The sequence below is a fragment of the Meriones unguiculatus genome, chromosome 6 (genome assembly GCF_030254825.1).
Source record: "Meriones unguiculatus strain TT.TT164.6M chromosome 6, Bangor_MerUng_6.1, whole genome shotgun sequence".
NCBI classification, from domain to species: Eukaryota; Metazoa; Chordata; class Mammalia; order Rodentia; family Muridae; genus Meriones; species Meriones unguiculatus.
In genome coordinates this window covers 69723806-69739887 of record NC_083354.1, presented here as the reverse complement: position 1 = coordinate 69739887, position 16082 = coordinate 69723806, and the positions used below count along the sequence as shown (strand labels likewise).

Here is a 16082-nt window from a genome sequence, read left to right as displayed (position 1 = left end):
AGTTGAAAAGACACAAAATCAATAGCTTCCTTTTCCACTTCATAGAACTGAAAAAGCTAATATCATAAGGTAACTGACCAGAGTTGCTTGGTACAATTTACTTCACAGGAAAAATACAGGACCAGAAGAAAGGAAAAGTAACAGCTGTTCCACTAAGGTATTTGAGAAGAATTCAGGAGTGCAGAGAGAATGAGAGAGATCTGTAGACCACACAAACTCAGGATGGCTTTATTAATGAAGAACAAAATACCATAGCTTTAGCTGCCAGCTTGATGTAAACCTAGTTACCTGAAAAGAAGGAACACATTTTTGAAGAGGTGCAGAGATCAGGCTGGCCTGCTGGCCTGCTGGCCATGTCTGTGGGGAATTTTCGTAAGTGTTAACTGATGCAGAGGGGCCCAGCCCACTGAGGGAGGAGCTATATCTGATCCCTCCACAGGTTGTTCCTTGGTCAATTCTTACCTCTAGGTTCCTGCTTGAGTTCCTGTCTTGACTTCCCTTGATGGACTATAACCTATAAAATGTAAACCCTTTGCTTTCCAAAACTGGTTTTTGACATTTTTTTTTTCACAGCAACAGAAAGCAAACTAGATCAAAGCACAAGTAACTACTGTCCCATTTCCCTACTCATAGCAACCATGAACCAATGAAGGACTTCACATGACAAGGTATAGGTGGCCCCACTAGTAACACAAGCACCTTAAACATTTGCTGTTGGAGAAGCCTCTAGTCCTTGCAGGCCCTGAGCCACACTGAGGGGCTTTCAAGAAATTTGTACTATTGTATTATAACAAAAAAAAAAAAAAAAAGAGTTCATCCCAAGTTGGGCCTTCCTCAACTGGAGCATTCCTATCTAGTGTCATCTGAAGCCCTGTCAACCTGAGGTCTTACAAAACAGTCCCAAAAAGCAGCTGAGCAGCTTGGTCCACCAAGGTAACAACAACAAAAATCCCTGTGCAATGTGGGTGGTGGGCAAACACACACACAGAGAAAGAGAGAGAGAGAGAGACAGAGACAGAGAGACAGAGAGACAGAGAGAGAGAGACAGAGAGAGAGAGAGAGGAGAGAGAAGGGGTCAAAATTAACTTAGAAAGCAAACCCTGAGAGGCGCCCTGCCTGGTTTTATATACAACAGCAACTCGGGTTCCAAGAAATGCACTAACACCAACAAACCCTTCCTCCTTGCTGCCAGGAATTGTGTACCCACCCAGACCAAAATAATGACCCAACAGAGCAGATCTACCTTTATAACATTCTCAAAAAGTGACAAGCACTATGCTGCTGTGACAGCCATACCCAGATGTACCAACAACCAAACACTGTCTATGACATCTACATTCCTAAGCACATGGTAAGTAGCTCCATTTTTAGTTTTAAGGTACCCCAAACTGATTTCAATAGTGTTGTGCCAATAGCTCTTGTTTTATAAATAAAAGTAAATGGTTCAACTTGTTAAATTACAGGTATCTGTGTACACACACACACACACACACACACACACGGGGGAGGGAGAGGGAAAGAGAGAGATGGAAGGACACAGAGACAGACTGAGAAAGACAGAGAGACAAAAAAGTGGTGCACTTTTACATTTTTATGTACATTTAGTGTTTGGCATACATATATGTCTATGTAAGGAGTCAGATCATGGAATTTGAGTTACAGACGAGACAATTCTTAGGTGCCATGTGGGTGGTGGGAACTGAACTCAGGACCTCTGGAAGAACAGCCAATGCTCTTAACCGCTAAGCCAACTCGCCAGCCCCAGAAAATGGTGTATTTTTTTAACAAATATTGTAGGTCATTTCTGATGAAAATGGCTTACTGGCTACCTTGTGGCAACACTTCTCTCAATGACTAAAGAATATGAAGGAATGAAAACAGAGATAGAATGTGAAGTAGGAAAAAATGAGTAATAAATGTTTGAGAAACCTGGAAAATAAAAATAAGTAATTCATGAAGGTCACAGAAGTGCCTGGGGGAATGAGGAAACTGGCTAAAGACATAAAAGGGAACAGCCAGAAAGGATGGCACTGGCACAAGAAAAAGAATGAAAAAAATAAATTACATAATTGGGAAATTCATAAAGTCAAACCTGGTTACAAGCAGAGCTACTTTTGAATTCAAGAAACTCTAAGTACTGAAGACAACAAAACTCTTTAAAAATCAAGAGTTTCTTTAGATGTACATATTTTAGTAGGTAGAGAGGACCCTGACTAAAATGCTCAATCCCCATCCCGAAAGGCAAAGAGGAAGGATATCAGAAGAAGAAGAAAACAGGAAACAACCTAGGAACCTACCACAGAGGGCCTCTAAAAGCCTCTGCCCTACAGACTATCAAAGCAGATGCTGAGCCTAATGGGCAACTGCTGGGCAGAGTGAATGGAATTTTATGTAAGAACTGGGAAATAGTAAGAGCTGGAGAGGACAGGGTCTCTACAAGGAGAGCAACAGAACAAGAAAATTTGAACACAGGGAACTTCCCAGAGACTCATACTCCAACCAAGGACTATTCTTGGAGATAACCCAGAACCCTTGCACAGATGTAGCCCAGGGCAGTTCAGAGTCCAATTGGGTTACATAGTAATGGGAAGAGGGACTGCCTCTGACATAATCTGATTGGCCTGCTCTTTAATCACCTCCCCCTGGTGGGGGGGGGGGGAGCAGCCTTACCAGGCCATAGTAGAGGACAATGCAGCCACTTTTGATGTGAACTGATGGACTAAGATCAGAAAGGAGAGGAGAACCTCCCCTATCAGTGGACTTGGGGAGTGGCATGCATGCAGAGGTAGGAGGGAGGGTGGGATTGGGAGGGGAGGAGGGAGGGGCTTATGGGGGGATGCAGAATGAATAAAGTGTAATTGATGAAAAATTTTTAAAAAAGGGAAAAAATAATTTAAGAACCTTAAATGACTTTCAAAAGTGGAGGAAAACATGGAGTTAGTCAATTTACATGGAGCACGTCTCGCCCCTGGGGGCAATGGTCTCCTGAACCTACTCAGACCTCGGACACCACTACTCCTAGTTCTAGAATTGATGCAAGATGTTCCAACGAGGGGGTTAAGGCTTCTCATAATATTTCCTATAAGCCCACACCTGTTTGTTTATATTCCCCATTTTTATTCATTATTAGCCAGATAGAGCCAAGTAATTGTGGTGATGATACTTGCTTTTTTGCCCGATGCTGGAATGCTAGTGAATTTAGGTATGCCCTGGTTACTCGCATGCCTCGCTGGGTGCCTGTGCCCATTGATGCCCCTCACGCTATGACTCTCTTCAGATAGAAAAAGGATCTTGGAACCACAGCCGCCATTGTTACTGCCATCTCATTGGCGGCTGTTGGAGCTACCACCGCGGCATTAGCCATGAGTCATACTTTGCAGACTGCTCAGACCCTGAATAATCTTTTAGCCAATGTAGCTCATGTCTTAGATGTACAAAAAGGAATTAATGCTCAACTAAAAGGAGGCTTGATGGTGTTCAATCAGAGGATTGACCTCGTGCAGGAGCAAATTGATACCCTATGGCAAATCGCCCAACTTGGCTGTCAATGAAAGTATGCTGGACTTTGTGTCACTAGCATACAACATGAAAATTTTTCCTGTGCTGCAAATCTGTCCAAACAATTGTCGAGCTATATTTTAGGTAATTGGACTGGAGAATTCGATACTACGATGGAGCAGCTGAGAGTGGCCATTATCACGGTAAATTCTACCAGAGTGGATACAGGACTAGCCACAGGACTATCATCATGGATTGCTGCAGCCATGAATCATCTGAAGGAATGGGTGGGCATGGGAGCATTAGCAGGCCTTCTGGTGTTGGTCTCCTTGGTTTGCCTGTGGTGTATATGCAAGATTAGAGTCTCACAACAGCATAATGCAGCCATGATCATTCAGGCCTTTACAGCCATTGAAGCAGGACAGTCTCCCCAAGCATGATTGGCTACCATAAAAAGCTAAAATGTTATGCTCAGGATGCGAGGCTAAGCACTGCACTCAGGGTCAGCCGCTTTCGACCCAGAGAAGAGCAAGTCTGATTGCATGCGGGTTGATGCCCCAGGTCCTGCCTCTGAGAAAAAGGTATCAGACGGGTCTGATGCTCTTTGGGTGGATGACACCTAAATGAACAAAGTCCCAATTTATTTCTAATATCAGAGATCAGACCTCTACTCTTGCTTGATGCGTCTAAAACAAAAAGGGGGAACTGTAGAGAGCTGCGTAATGCCGCACCTTAAAGATGGAGCTGGTTTCCGCCTTCCACCTTCCCGATGGTGAGTGCTCTCTGTCACAAACAACTCCACATTTCGCTAAGGCTGAGGATCTGGCTTGCTTCCATGTATGTGGACCTATCTGCATTGCCCACGTGGCACACTGGGGTTGGCTACCCAGAGGCTATTTAAGCTGTGGGCTGGCTTTCCCCAGGGTCAGATGATTGTTCAAGGTTCCTGAATAAACTGCATTGAAAAAAAAAATAGAACAAGAAAAAAAAAGAAGAAAACAGGAAACAACCTAGTAACCTGCCACAGAGGGCCTCTGAAAGGCTCTGCCCTGCAGACTATCAAAGCAGACGCTGAGACTTATGGCCAACCGTTGGGCAGAGTGCATGGAATCTTATGTAAGAAGTGGGAAACAGTAAGATCTGGAGAGGACAGGAACCCCACAAGGAAAGCAACAGAACCAGAAAATTTGAACACAGGGGTCTTCCCAGAGACTGATACTCCAACTAAGTACCACGCATGGAGATAACCTAGAACCCCTGCACAGATGTAGCCCATGGCAGTTTAGTGTCCAAGTGGGTTCCATAGTAATGGGAAGAGGGACTGCCTCTGACATAATCTAATTGGCCTGTTCATCACCTCCCCCTGAGGGGGGAGCAGCCTTACCAGGCCACAGAAGATGACAATGCAGCCATTCCTGATGTGATCTGATAGACTAAGATCAGAAGGAAGGAGAAGAGGACCTCCCCTATCAATGGACTTGGGGAGGGGCGTGTGTAAAGAAGGGGGAGGGAAGGTGGGACCGGGAGGGGTGGAGGGAGGGGCTTTTGGGGGGGATACAAAGTGAATAAAGTGTAATTAATAAAAAAAATGTAACTAATAATAAAAATACAATTCAAAAAAAATGAAAAAAAAGAAATAAAATTATAAAAATAATCAAGAGAGTAAATGCTCTTGCAAGCAGATGAGTAAGGTTTATACAGTCATGGTTATTAATTTGAGTATAAGATTTAGGGGCTAGAGAAAGAGAGTTCAGCAGGTAAAGGAACTTGCTAACCTTGGTGACCCAAGTTCAATCCTGGGGCTCTTCAGAGGAGAAGGAGAGAACTGACTTCCACAAATTTTCTCTGAGGTCTACACATTTGCTACTGCAAGTGTGCAGGCATGTGAGTGTGAGTGTGCACATGCAGCCATACTCACACGCACATATATCTGTATACTAAATCAGGAAGTAAGTTTAAATAGAAATATAAAGTTAAAAATTCTTGTTAAACTATGACCACACTGCAAACCTAGGCCTTAGTATTCTAAGTACTGGAGGAGGACTTACTTACCCATGGGCTAGTCCATCACTTCTACACCACATAGTTTGTTCCTTTCTAAAAATGAAAGGAAAATTATAGATACTCCAAAGCAGGGGCCCAGCCTAGCCCACTGCTCTTCAGAGTATCTTTACAGTCACTCCTATTCAGATAACATGTAAGTGTCTCCCCAGAAGAAAGGCTGCTATACCACAGGGAAAGACTTTTTCTGAGCAACCTGTCTACCCTCTACCTCATATTCTAGTCTATTTCTCTGTCCATTATTCCTTCTGTATCTCTGCCATTATTATGCATTTCCCTTGAGATTTAGTTAACATCAGTTTCTCCCAGTTTTGATCTCATCTTACCTCCATTCAAGGTTAAGTCTGAATTCTGGAGGACTTTCCTTAATTGTCTATAATTTCATTAATTTTCCTTCATTAATTTGCCTTTTATTTTGCTGCCTCTATTAGGTCTTGCTATAAGAAAGGGTGAAGGAAGGAAGGGAGGGAGGGAGGGAGGGAGGGAGGGAGGAAGGGAGGTAAAGAAGGAGGAAAGGAGGTAAGGAGGGAAGGAGGGAGAAAAACAGACAGACCATCCTAATTGCTAAACATTAGAGACTACTGTCCTTTCTTTTCTAAAGAATACCAAGATCCTCCCACAGATAATATGTATTCCTACTAAGAAAAAAAATGGTGCTTGCTCTAAAATATGTCTGTTTTGGTTGTACTTGGTATTATAATTATGTAATTTATCAAGAGAAGCAAATGAGAACACAAGGCATAAATAATTTTTCAGTGAACACTAAGCTATGAAAAACATTAATGCCCAGTGACTTGTCTTCTCAAGGGGAACAACTAGAAAACATACAAAATATGTGTAGGACCCTGTTGCAAACAAGAAAATTTGCAGTTTGGATCTTTGGCCCTGAGTATAGGAAAATGAATTCAATGAGCTCCAAGGTCCCAATGGCTTTCTATTCAAATGAATTTTCAGTACAGGAGAAGGGTGTTACAAAGTAAGGTGATCCCACTAATCTTAGAAAATAGAATCAAGAGTTTGGGAAGGCTGTTATAGCTATAATTTAATTTTCCAAGTGGGATACCATAGATGAGAAAAATCTTAGGTACCAGAAATCTACATAAGGAGGTCCTTGAATCATTAAATAAATTGCTTGTTTAAGAAAGGAACCTTGGGCTGGGGAGATGAATCAGTGGGTTAGGTGCTTGCTTTGTAAGCCTGAGACCTGAGTTTGGATCTCTATCACCCATGTAAAAGCCATACACGATGGCATATCCCTGTGACCAGTTTTTAGGTATTAAATTTTGGCTAACAGTTCCAGAGCTAAAGTAGCTTTTATTATAAATTCCATCAAACTTTTGTCATAGATGATTGTGTTGTTTGTGACTAACATGTTCTTACTTCTTTCTAACACTGTTCCTTTTTGTTTTTCTACATAATAATTATCTAGAATGTCACAATGTTTAACAGAAGTGGTGAGAATAGATATTTTGTTAGGGGGTTTCTTGCTTATTTTAAGTTTAGTTTATCAACTTGACACAAACTGGAGTCATTTGGGAAGAGGGACTCTCAGTTGCAGTTTGCCCTGTGAGCAAGGCTGAGGGACGTATTCTTCCCTGATGATTGGTGTGGGAGAGTCCCACTCGCTGTGCTGATGCTTTCCTGGGCTGCATGAGAAACTGTAAGAACGCAGGCTGGACCAGCCATGGGAAGCAAGACTGTAAGCAGTATTTCTCCAAAGCTTCTCCTTCAGTTCTTGATTCCATATCCCTGCCTTGAGTTCCTGTCCTGACTTCCCTTGGTAATAGGTTATGACCTGAGAATTGTAACATAAGAAAAGCAAAACAAAACAAAATAACCCCCCCCCGTTTCTTTTAGTCATAGTACTTTGTCCCAGCAATACAAACCCTAACCAAGACAGAAAGAATGCATTTATTATTTCATCAATAAATATAATAGTTATATCATTTCTGTAGATGCCCTTTGTCAGATTGAGGAAATCCTCCTCTATCCATGGTTATTAATTTTTAACTGAAAGTGAATGTTAGATGTTATTTATATGCTTTCTTTATATCTGCTGAAATAATCTATATAGTTTTTCCTTTTGAGATTGTTAACATACCAAGGTGCAATGAGTAATTTTCAAATTTAAGGCCACTATCAGTAATAAAGCTTTTAGATATTAGTATTTTGACATGTAAAACTCACACTATTTAACGTATACAAGTAGTGAGTGTGAAGACAAGGCCTGTAAAATCATTATCATAAAGATCAGATATAACCTCCCTCTTTGTACTGACTGTTTCATGAGACTTAGTTCCATGCTAGTGCATTTAAACCTTTGTGTTGCATTACAATAGTTCTTCTGTTTCATGTTGGATCTTCTGTGGAATGTACTTCTATACATTTCTCCTTCCTATCATAGTTCTTTGAATAATTCTTTAAAGAGACATGGACTTTTCAGTCTTAAGACTACAAAAAAGTTCACCTCTGTTCTCTTCCAAATTTTTTTCGCTTAAACCTTTGATCAGCCTAAAACTCAATTTAGAATGAGGGATGTTATCTGAAACACTCAGTCCTTTTTACCAATACTTTAAATAAGGTCTGTACCACTCATCACCCTATATTCCCACTGTATCTGCTTTCCAAATCTAAATCCTTTTTTCAATTTCATTGATTTATCTGTGTAGTCCTATACCATGACAAATTAATTTCAGTGGCTTTCTTAAATTTTCCTGTTTTTTCTTAATTTTTCCTGTTTTTTTTTCTTAAATTTTCCTGTTTTTTTTTTTTTTATACTTACCTTTCTACCTGAAATTTGGTATAATTTTGTAGCATTCTTGTAGCTACTTTCCAGCCCTGTTAAAATAATAAAATGAACAAGCAAACAAAGATCTATGTATATGGGACTAGAGAGATTTTTTTAATGGGTAAGAGTACTTGCTCTGCAAGCATGAAGACCCGAGTTCAAATCCCTAGCACCCATGTAAAAACAGAGACATAGTTGTGCATGCCAGAAATCTCACCACTAAGAGGCAAAAGAAGGTGGCTCTTCCAGCCATCCAATATAGCTAAAACAGCAAGCTTCCAGGCCAGGGAGAGATTCTGTCTCAAGGAAATAATGTGGAAAGTGGTAAAGCAAGACACCTGATGCCTCCTTTGGCCTCTGCATGCATAGGCACAGGCATGCACACCAACATACCCACATGCATGAAACACACACACAGCTCTATGGTTTGTATGTGTGTGCACGTTTGTACATATATGTGTGATATATGTGAGGATATGTGCAGGGGTGTATGGAGGCTAGCCAGAGGTCAATGTCAAGAGTCTTTGCTCAATCAGTTTTTGAGACAGGGTTTCTCACTAAACCTATAGCTAAAGGATTTGACAGAAAAGCTGGCCATCAATACCCACACATCTTCCTGTTGTTGCCTCTCCACGTGCTGGGGTTACAAGAATGTGCTTGTCTCAGTCACTGTTCTGTGGCTAGGAAGAGGCACTATGACAAAGGCAACACTTATAAAACAAAGCATCAACTTGTGGGCTTACAATTGCAGAGTTTAGTCCATTGTTATCATGGTAGGAACATGGCAGCATACGTGTCACAGTAGCTAAGCGCTACATCCTGACCCTCAGGTCTGGAAGGGGGGTATTTGAAACCTCTAAGCTCACCCACATTGATATAGTCCATCCAACAAGGCCACACCGACTGCAACATGGCCGCATTTCCTAATCCGTCTAATCTTTTCAAAAGTTCTACTCCCTGATGACTAAACATTCAAATACATGAGCCTATGAGTACCATTCTTATTCAAACCACCACAGTGCTGGAAATTAAACTCAGGTCCTGTATTTGTTTGGAAAGCATTTTCCTGACTGAGCTACATCCTTCGCCCCCCAAACCTACTTTTGATTGAGATCTCAAGTACTTGTAAGTAACTGAGAGGGAAGAAAGCTTCTTAAGTTCTTTTTTTTTTTATATAATTTTATTTTTCTCATTAGTTACATTTTGTTAATTCTGTATTCCAGCTGTATCCCTCATTCCCTCCCCAATCCCACTCTCCCTCCCTCATCTCCTCCCTGCCCCTTTCCAAGTCCACTGATAGGGGAGGACCTCCTCCCCTTTCATATGACTCCCTTTTGTCAGGTATTTTCAGGACTGGCTGCAAAGTCCTCCTCTGTGGCCTAACAGTACTGCTCCTCCCTTGGGAGGTGGGGAGGTCAAAGAGCCAGTCATTGAGTTCCTGTTAGAAATAGTCCTTGTTCCCCTTACTATGGGAAACCAATTGATTACTGAGCTATCACGGGTCACATCCGAGCAGAGGTTCTAGGTTTTATCCTCTCATGGACTTTGGTTGAGTGTCCATCTCAGAAAAGAACCTGTGCCCAGATACGTTTGGTCCTTGTGGAGCTCCTATCCTTTCCACATCAAACTCCCCTTCTTTCATATGATTCCCTGCACTCTGCCGAAGGTTTGGTTATGAGTCTTAGTATCTACTTTGGAGCACTGCTAGGTAGAGTCTTTCAGATGCTTTCTGCGGTAGACTCCTGTCATACGTTCAATGCATATCCCATTTGTCTTTCTAGATCATTCTGAATGAAGTATCCCAGAAGGAGAAAGACAAACATGGAATATACTCGCTTATATAGATCTAAAAGATAGGATAAACATAATGAAATCTATACACCTAAAGAAGATATTCAAGAAAGCGGACACGGGGTATGATGATCTATCCTCATTTAGAAAGACAAATGGGATAAACTTCTTAAGTTCTAAATCTAATTGAGAACTAGTTTCTTGTTTCCATTTGTTCAACTTTTGGTATGTCAGGAGGAATTTTAAACCCTCTTCTTATAGGTATGATATAGGTTTAGTTGTCATAAGTAGAATTTTTCTTCTTTTTTACAGCACTGTAATTATTATAATTATATATAATTTCCTCTTACACTGCTTATCTAGTTAATACTGTTCTTGGGATTTTTTTTCAGTTTATTAAATTTGTGTTTTATTTTGAAATGATTTCAGACTCTCAGAAAATGTAAATATAATAATGTTCTAAGAATATAGCCAAGTGGTTGAGAGTTTGATAAGCATGTGTGAAGCCTTGAGTTTGACCTGAGTAGAAAAAAATAAGCAAATGATTCAAAGTTAAACATTTTACCACTACTTGAAATAATTTTCATCTATTCCTTCCTACCTACCTATCCCACCCATCCATCCATCTACCTATCCATCCATCCATCTACCCACCTACTCACCCATCCATCTACCTATCCATCCATCCATCTACCCACCTACTCACCCATCCATCCATCCACCCACTCACCCATCCATCTACCTATCCATCCATCCATCTACCCACCTACTCACCCATCCATCTACCAACCCATCCATCCATCCATCCACCTACTCACCCATCCATCTACCTATCCATCCATCCATCCACCCACTCACCCATCCATCTACCTATCTATCCATCCATCTACCCACCTACTCACCCATCCATCTACTTATCCATCTATCCATCCACCCACCCACTCACCCATCCATCTACCTATCCATCCATCCATCCATCCATCCATCCATCCATCCACCCACCCACTCACCCATCCATCTACCTACCTATCATCTGTAGTATATAACAGATATTGTAGTATATAACAGATGGAATGATAGTGAAGAACTTTTATACAAGTTTTACCACTAATACTTAACATGTATTTTCTCTCTTATACAATCAAAAATATTATTTTCAAATTCAGAAAACTCACATGCAATCTATAATCCATGTTTCAATTTTGTCACATGCACTACTTCTTTTAACCACTGTTTCTATATTATTTTATTGTAACACAACTTTTTAGTTTAATATTATAGGTTATATAGAAACAGAACAAGTTAGTAATAATTGACCTGTTAATTAATTTGCCTTCTTCTTTTCTCTACCAGTATTTTTGGTATGCATTGTCAGTCTTTTGCTGTGTTAGCCATACACCCAAATATAAAATCATATTAGAAATTGCTCTACTTCAGTTCTGTTTCTATAACCTACTTGAAGGAATGAAGAAATATTCAAAATATGTCTCACCATTTTTTATTCTAAGTTGTTTCTTATTCCTTATATGTTCACTCTTGATACTGGATGAACGCATATTCTTCCTGTTACTGTAAATCATTAAAACAGGATCCAGCATTCTTTTAAAAATGGGCTTATTAAATAATTGCAATGTTTTCCATAAACATTCATGAAAAATCACATAAAAGTTTGACAAAAAAATTGAAAACCCACACTGAGTTATTCTCAACTGGAAAAGCAACTTAAACATGAAGATGGGGTCTAAGAAAACTGTAGCTAACTCTGTGAGAGACAGGCCCCTGTCAGACTTTTAATTGTTAGGCCTCCTCACTCTCCCAGCTGGCATGTTACTATCCACTCTATTCATCTCGTAGGAAAAGGAGGCAGGTTCTTTGCAGTGTTGTGATGGGTAAAGGGAGTTGTTATATAGTAGGGCACTGATCAAAAACTGCAGAAAAAAACCCAGCAACATAAAAGGCTTTTTACTTAAGGGTAGGTTGATACTGCTTCTAACATCCTCCATCACCCAATTGCCAATTGGATTTGCAGCGTATCTAGTAAGAATAATATAATTTGATAGAATACCTGAAATTCTCAGTTGTAAATGTGCTATCCATTTGATCCTCATAGCTAAATGTTTTAGATGAAATCTTTTCTGGCATCTTCAATATGTCAACTGTTACCATCACATCTCTGCTTGCTTTCAGTTTTTCCAGTCTAGATGATCTTCTTAGTACTTGAGGTGTTTCCTGGACGGAGGCATTTTTCATGAGATCTGAATTTCCCTTATTGTTTAGTTGCTCATAAGAGGTGGCATTTTCATGAGTCAATGTTTGCAACGTAAATAGTTTTGCATCTTCTAAAGTCTATGAAGATATACATATAACCATAGTTACATTAAAACAAAAAATTAAAATTATCTTCTACTTTGTTACAACTAAAATGTCTTTAAGATGAAAGCATAACAACTCATAAGCACATGTGCACATAATGAAAAATTCTATAATCATATTTTTAAAAGAACAAAGATTTTAAGCTTATGGAAAACATAAGGAGCCAGTCTTGGTGACACATATCTATAATTCCAGCACTAAAAGAACGAAGCAGGGGGACTGTGAGTTTGAGGTCAGCCTGGACTTCATAAGGAGATTGGGTGGCAGAGGAGAAAAGGAAAGACCTTATTTCATCAATATTCACCTTAAAATTCAAAGAAAAATAAAAGATCACTTTTGGTGCATTGATTTGTAAGGAACTTGTTCAGAATAACACACACATAAGAACATGACAAAGACCAGTCAAGATCAGATTAAGGGTCTGTGCAACCCAGTACTCCATTGACAGAGCAATGAAATTTAGGGGATAAGGTGATAGATAATTTTTATATTTTCAAAGGTCAATAGTATGTCATGAATCTTCTAATTTCTCCTTGATAAACTACTATAGATCTAACTTCTACAAAGACATTTACATTTTACATGTACCACCTAAACCTTTTGAGCTCATTTATGTACCAGATGCAAAGCTTCACAAAATAAAATATTAAATATTTTCATTGCAGCTGAGTTTTAAACTTTATTTCTTTTTACTGTTTAAAGGGTTTTTCTCCTTAAACTTGAAGACTCACTAAAACCTGTGCTTGCTCTACCAGTATTAATATTTTCTACATTTTACTCAGTCTTTCTTCTTATACCAGAACTGAGATGTTTAATCATCTTGATCTCCTTGATAAAGATCAAGGAGATTTTTATGTGTCTTTCTTCTGTTTTCTTTTCTGAGTCCTATATTAAGGTCTATCTGAGAGTTGACAGCCAGACTACATTGGCATTACTACAGGTTTATATGCTCCAACAGAAACTCAGGCTTTCTCTACATCTTCTGGAGGATGAGGAAATAAAAAAGAAATCTGTTTCCATTATTAATTGATTAAATTATAATACATTTACATCCTATTTTAGTAATCTAAAAGATTTAAAAGTTCTAAATTTCCCCACATTAAAAAGATAAGCAACATATATTTAAAAAATAAGTTGCAATGCATTCTGTATTATACAGTCTCATTTAAATGAAATAAATGAGCACAGGATAGAAGTAACTGAAGATGCACCAAACTGTGGATTTAGGTGGAGGACTTGTGTTACCATACTGTTAAATAATCTTGTAATGTCAGATATGTTCTTTTGGTTTTGGTCTGGAGACAGGGTGCTACTGTGGGCCCATGCTGGCCTTGAACTCTGAACTGTTGACCCTGTTGCCTGAGCCTCTCCAGTGTGGGTATTACAAGAATGTATCACCATACTTACATTTAATTTTAAAATAATGAAAATACAAACTGTCAACATGAAAAGGGAACTTGGCTCCTGTTATGTCTCTACAGGGCCTCCAGGCATAATGTAGAAATTCTAAAACCACAAGTTATGGCTCTTCACCCGTATACTAAAAGTAATCAGAGCTTAAAGAAAGCTTGACACTTAGTAGCCCAAATTACTCTGCGTCAAACCACAGGGCTCATTATCTACTCTGTCCTCAGGTAAATATAGTAATATTCTGAACAAGAGAAATTTCTGATAAGAAATTCTTTCCTATATACTAAAAAAAAAAAAAACCAAATGATATGCCTTCTTATATAAATTGAGGAGAAAAGAATTTTAACTTAATCCCTTACAAGTACTCTACCCAGTACTTGTAAAAGGAGCCATCTAGCTGTGAAAGTTACACAATATCTTCTAGATGTTGGTATTTGATGAAATGATTTGAATTTAACACAATCAAGATTGTTACAGGTCACTACAAAATTTATATTCAGATAATCATACAGTGTATATACACTTGTCCTACTCAAAGATGGTTGTTTCACAACCTAGATAACCTGAACTTTCTCAACAGTAGGATAGAAAATTCACCTGGTCTATCTGTGTGCAATCTTCATCTATCTGAGACATAGTGGGCTGCACTTGTAAACATTCATTTCCACCACTAACACAGCTGCTTTTCTCTTGTCCTTGACAGAGAGGTTCTACACCAGTACCCAGTAATGTGTTGTCGGTTGCCAGGAAGTCAGCTGGCAGCGCAGCAACAGCCTTCATGTTTTCTTGTACATCTTTATAACACGCTGACAAGGCATTCAAATGGCCTGACACAGAACTCAAGGAGTTGCTCAATGGGTTCAACAAATCTTGAGAATTGAAGTCATTCATTATTTCAAGAAGGGTTTCCTCTTGGGTGTCTCCTGATGATTCTAGTAACCTTTCTAAAGCAGACACAAATGTTTCAAGAGATTTTTCTTCATCTTTGGTTTCTTTAGATGTCATGGTCAGTGTTACTTCCTCTCCAGGCTCAGAAAATGTTACTGCTAAGGTCTTCACTGGCTCTGGTAATGATTTCTCCTTTAGTGCAACCAAATCAGATGCCATAAGAGAAGTACCTGAGAGAAGACTAATTTCAGGGGAATCTATGTTTTCATTTAGTTCCTGTGTATTACATAAAACATAAAGTAACATTAAAAATTAGATTTATAGCTCATTTTGTTAGTAATTTATTTTTACCAGCTGTCTACTTCATCCATAAATAAAAATATTCCTTACTACTTTCCTATATGAAATTGGTAATGCCTGAATACATGGTTAAATGGACCAAGAGTGACACTAGTATCACAGATAACAAATTATCTCTTCAACTAAGCTTTATCTGTTCCAACAAAAGAGACAGGTGCTCTGGATATTTAAATTAAGAAATGACCTCAATACTTCACAGTTTAAGTAATGATATAAAATTCTTTCTTGTGAAATATTTCTATTAGTCATAAAAATTATAAAATTGATATAATTTCACCTTCTGAATAAACATGCAAATATGAAATAAGAAAATGAAATGAACAGGAAATCAGAAAGGGAAATAAAATGTATGAGGGTGCAATTCTATGAAACTTTATGAATCCTGATTTTAAATTGATAACTTGTTTTTTTAAATTTTTAAACAAACAAAAACCAACTTTCCCAGCGAGTTTACTTTGAAGGCAATACTATAACAGATTATTCTTGTTCTTACAAAGTTTCCAATGTCCAATATTAGAATCAGTCTTAAAGTTGCTATCCAAATTAGCTGCTATGCTACTCAGAAAAATAATATACTTTATAGGTGTTGAAATTTATAGTTTTTAGGCACTTTTGTTGTTCCCCCTGTGGAGGAATTTTAATCCAGCAACATGGCTGCTGTGGCAAGGGATCACATCTAAAGACCTTCTAGGTCTATGTGATCCAGCTGGAATACAGGCATGCCCTTGGTACACAAACTTAATCCCAAACAATGAAAGAAAGCTTAGTTTATAGAAGAAAACAGCTATGTTTGGAAGTCTAATTGAGGGAAGGTCAAAGGATGAATCAAAGAATGAGAACAGAATGAGCCAGGGATAGGACATGGCCAGCTCTTGGGAGAACAGGAGGCTCCCTAAGAGCAGCGCAGGGAGAG

At 39.0% G+C, this 16082-nt stretch overlaps 1 protein-coding gene across 1 annotated transcript in view; it reads right to left on the bottom strand.

The window, feature by feature from the left end:
* Ankrd31 (ankyrin repeat domain 31) overlaps positions 1-16082 on the bottom strand; it is a 151295-nt gene that overhangs the window by 100057 nt on the left and 35156 nt on the right. Inside the window, 3 exon segments of the mRNA XM_060386149.1 lie at positions 11631-11707; positions 12204-12484; positions 14519-15085. Coding sequence (XP_060242132.1) covers positions 11631-11707; positions 12204-12484; positions 14519-15085 — 925 coding nt within the window.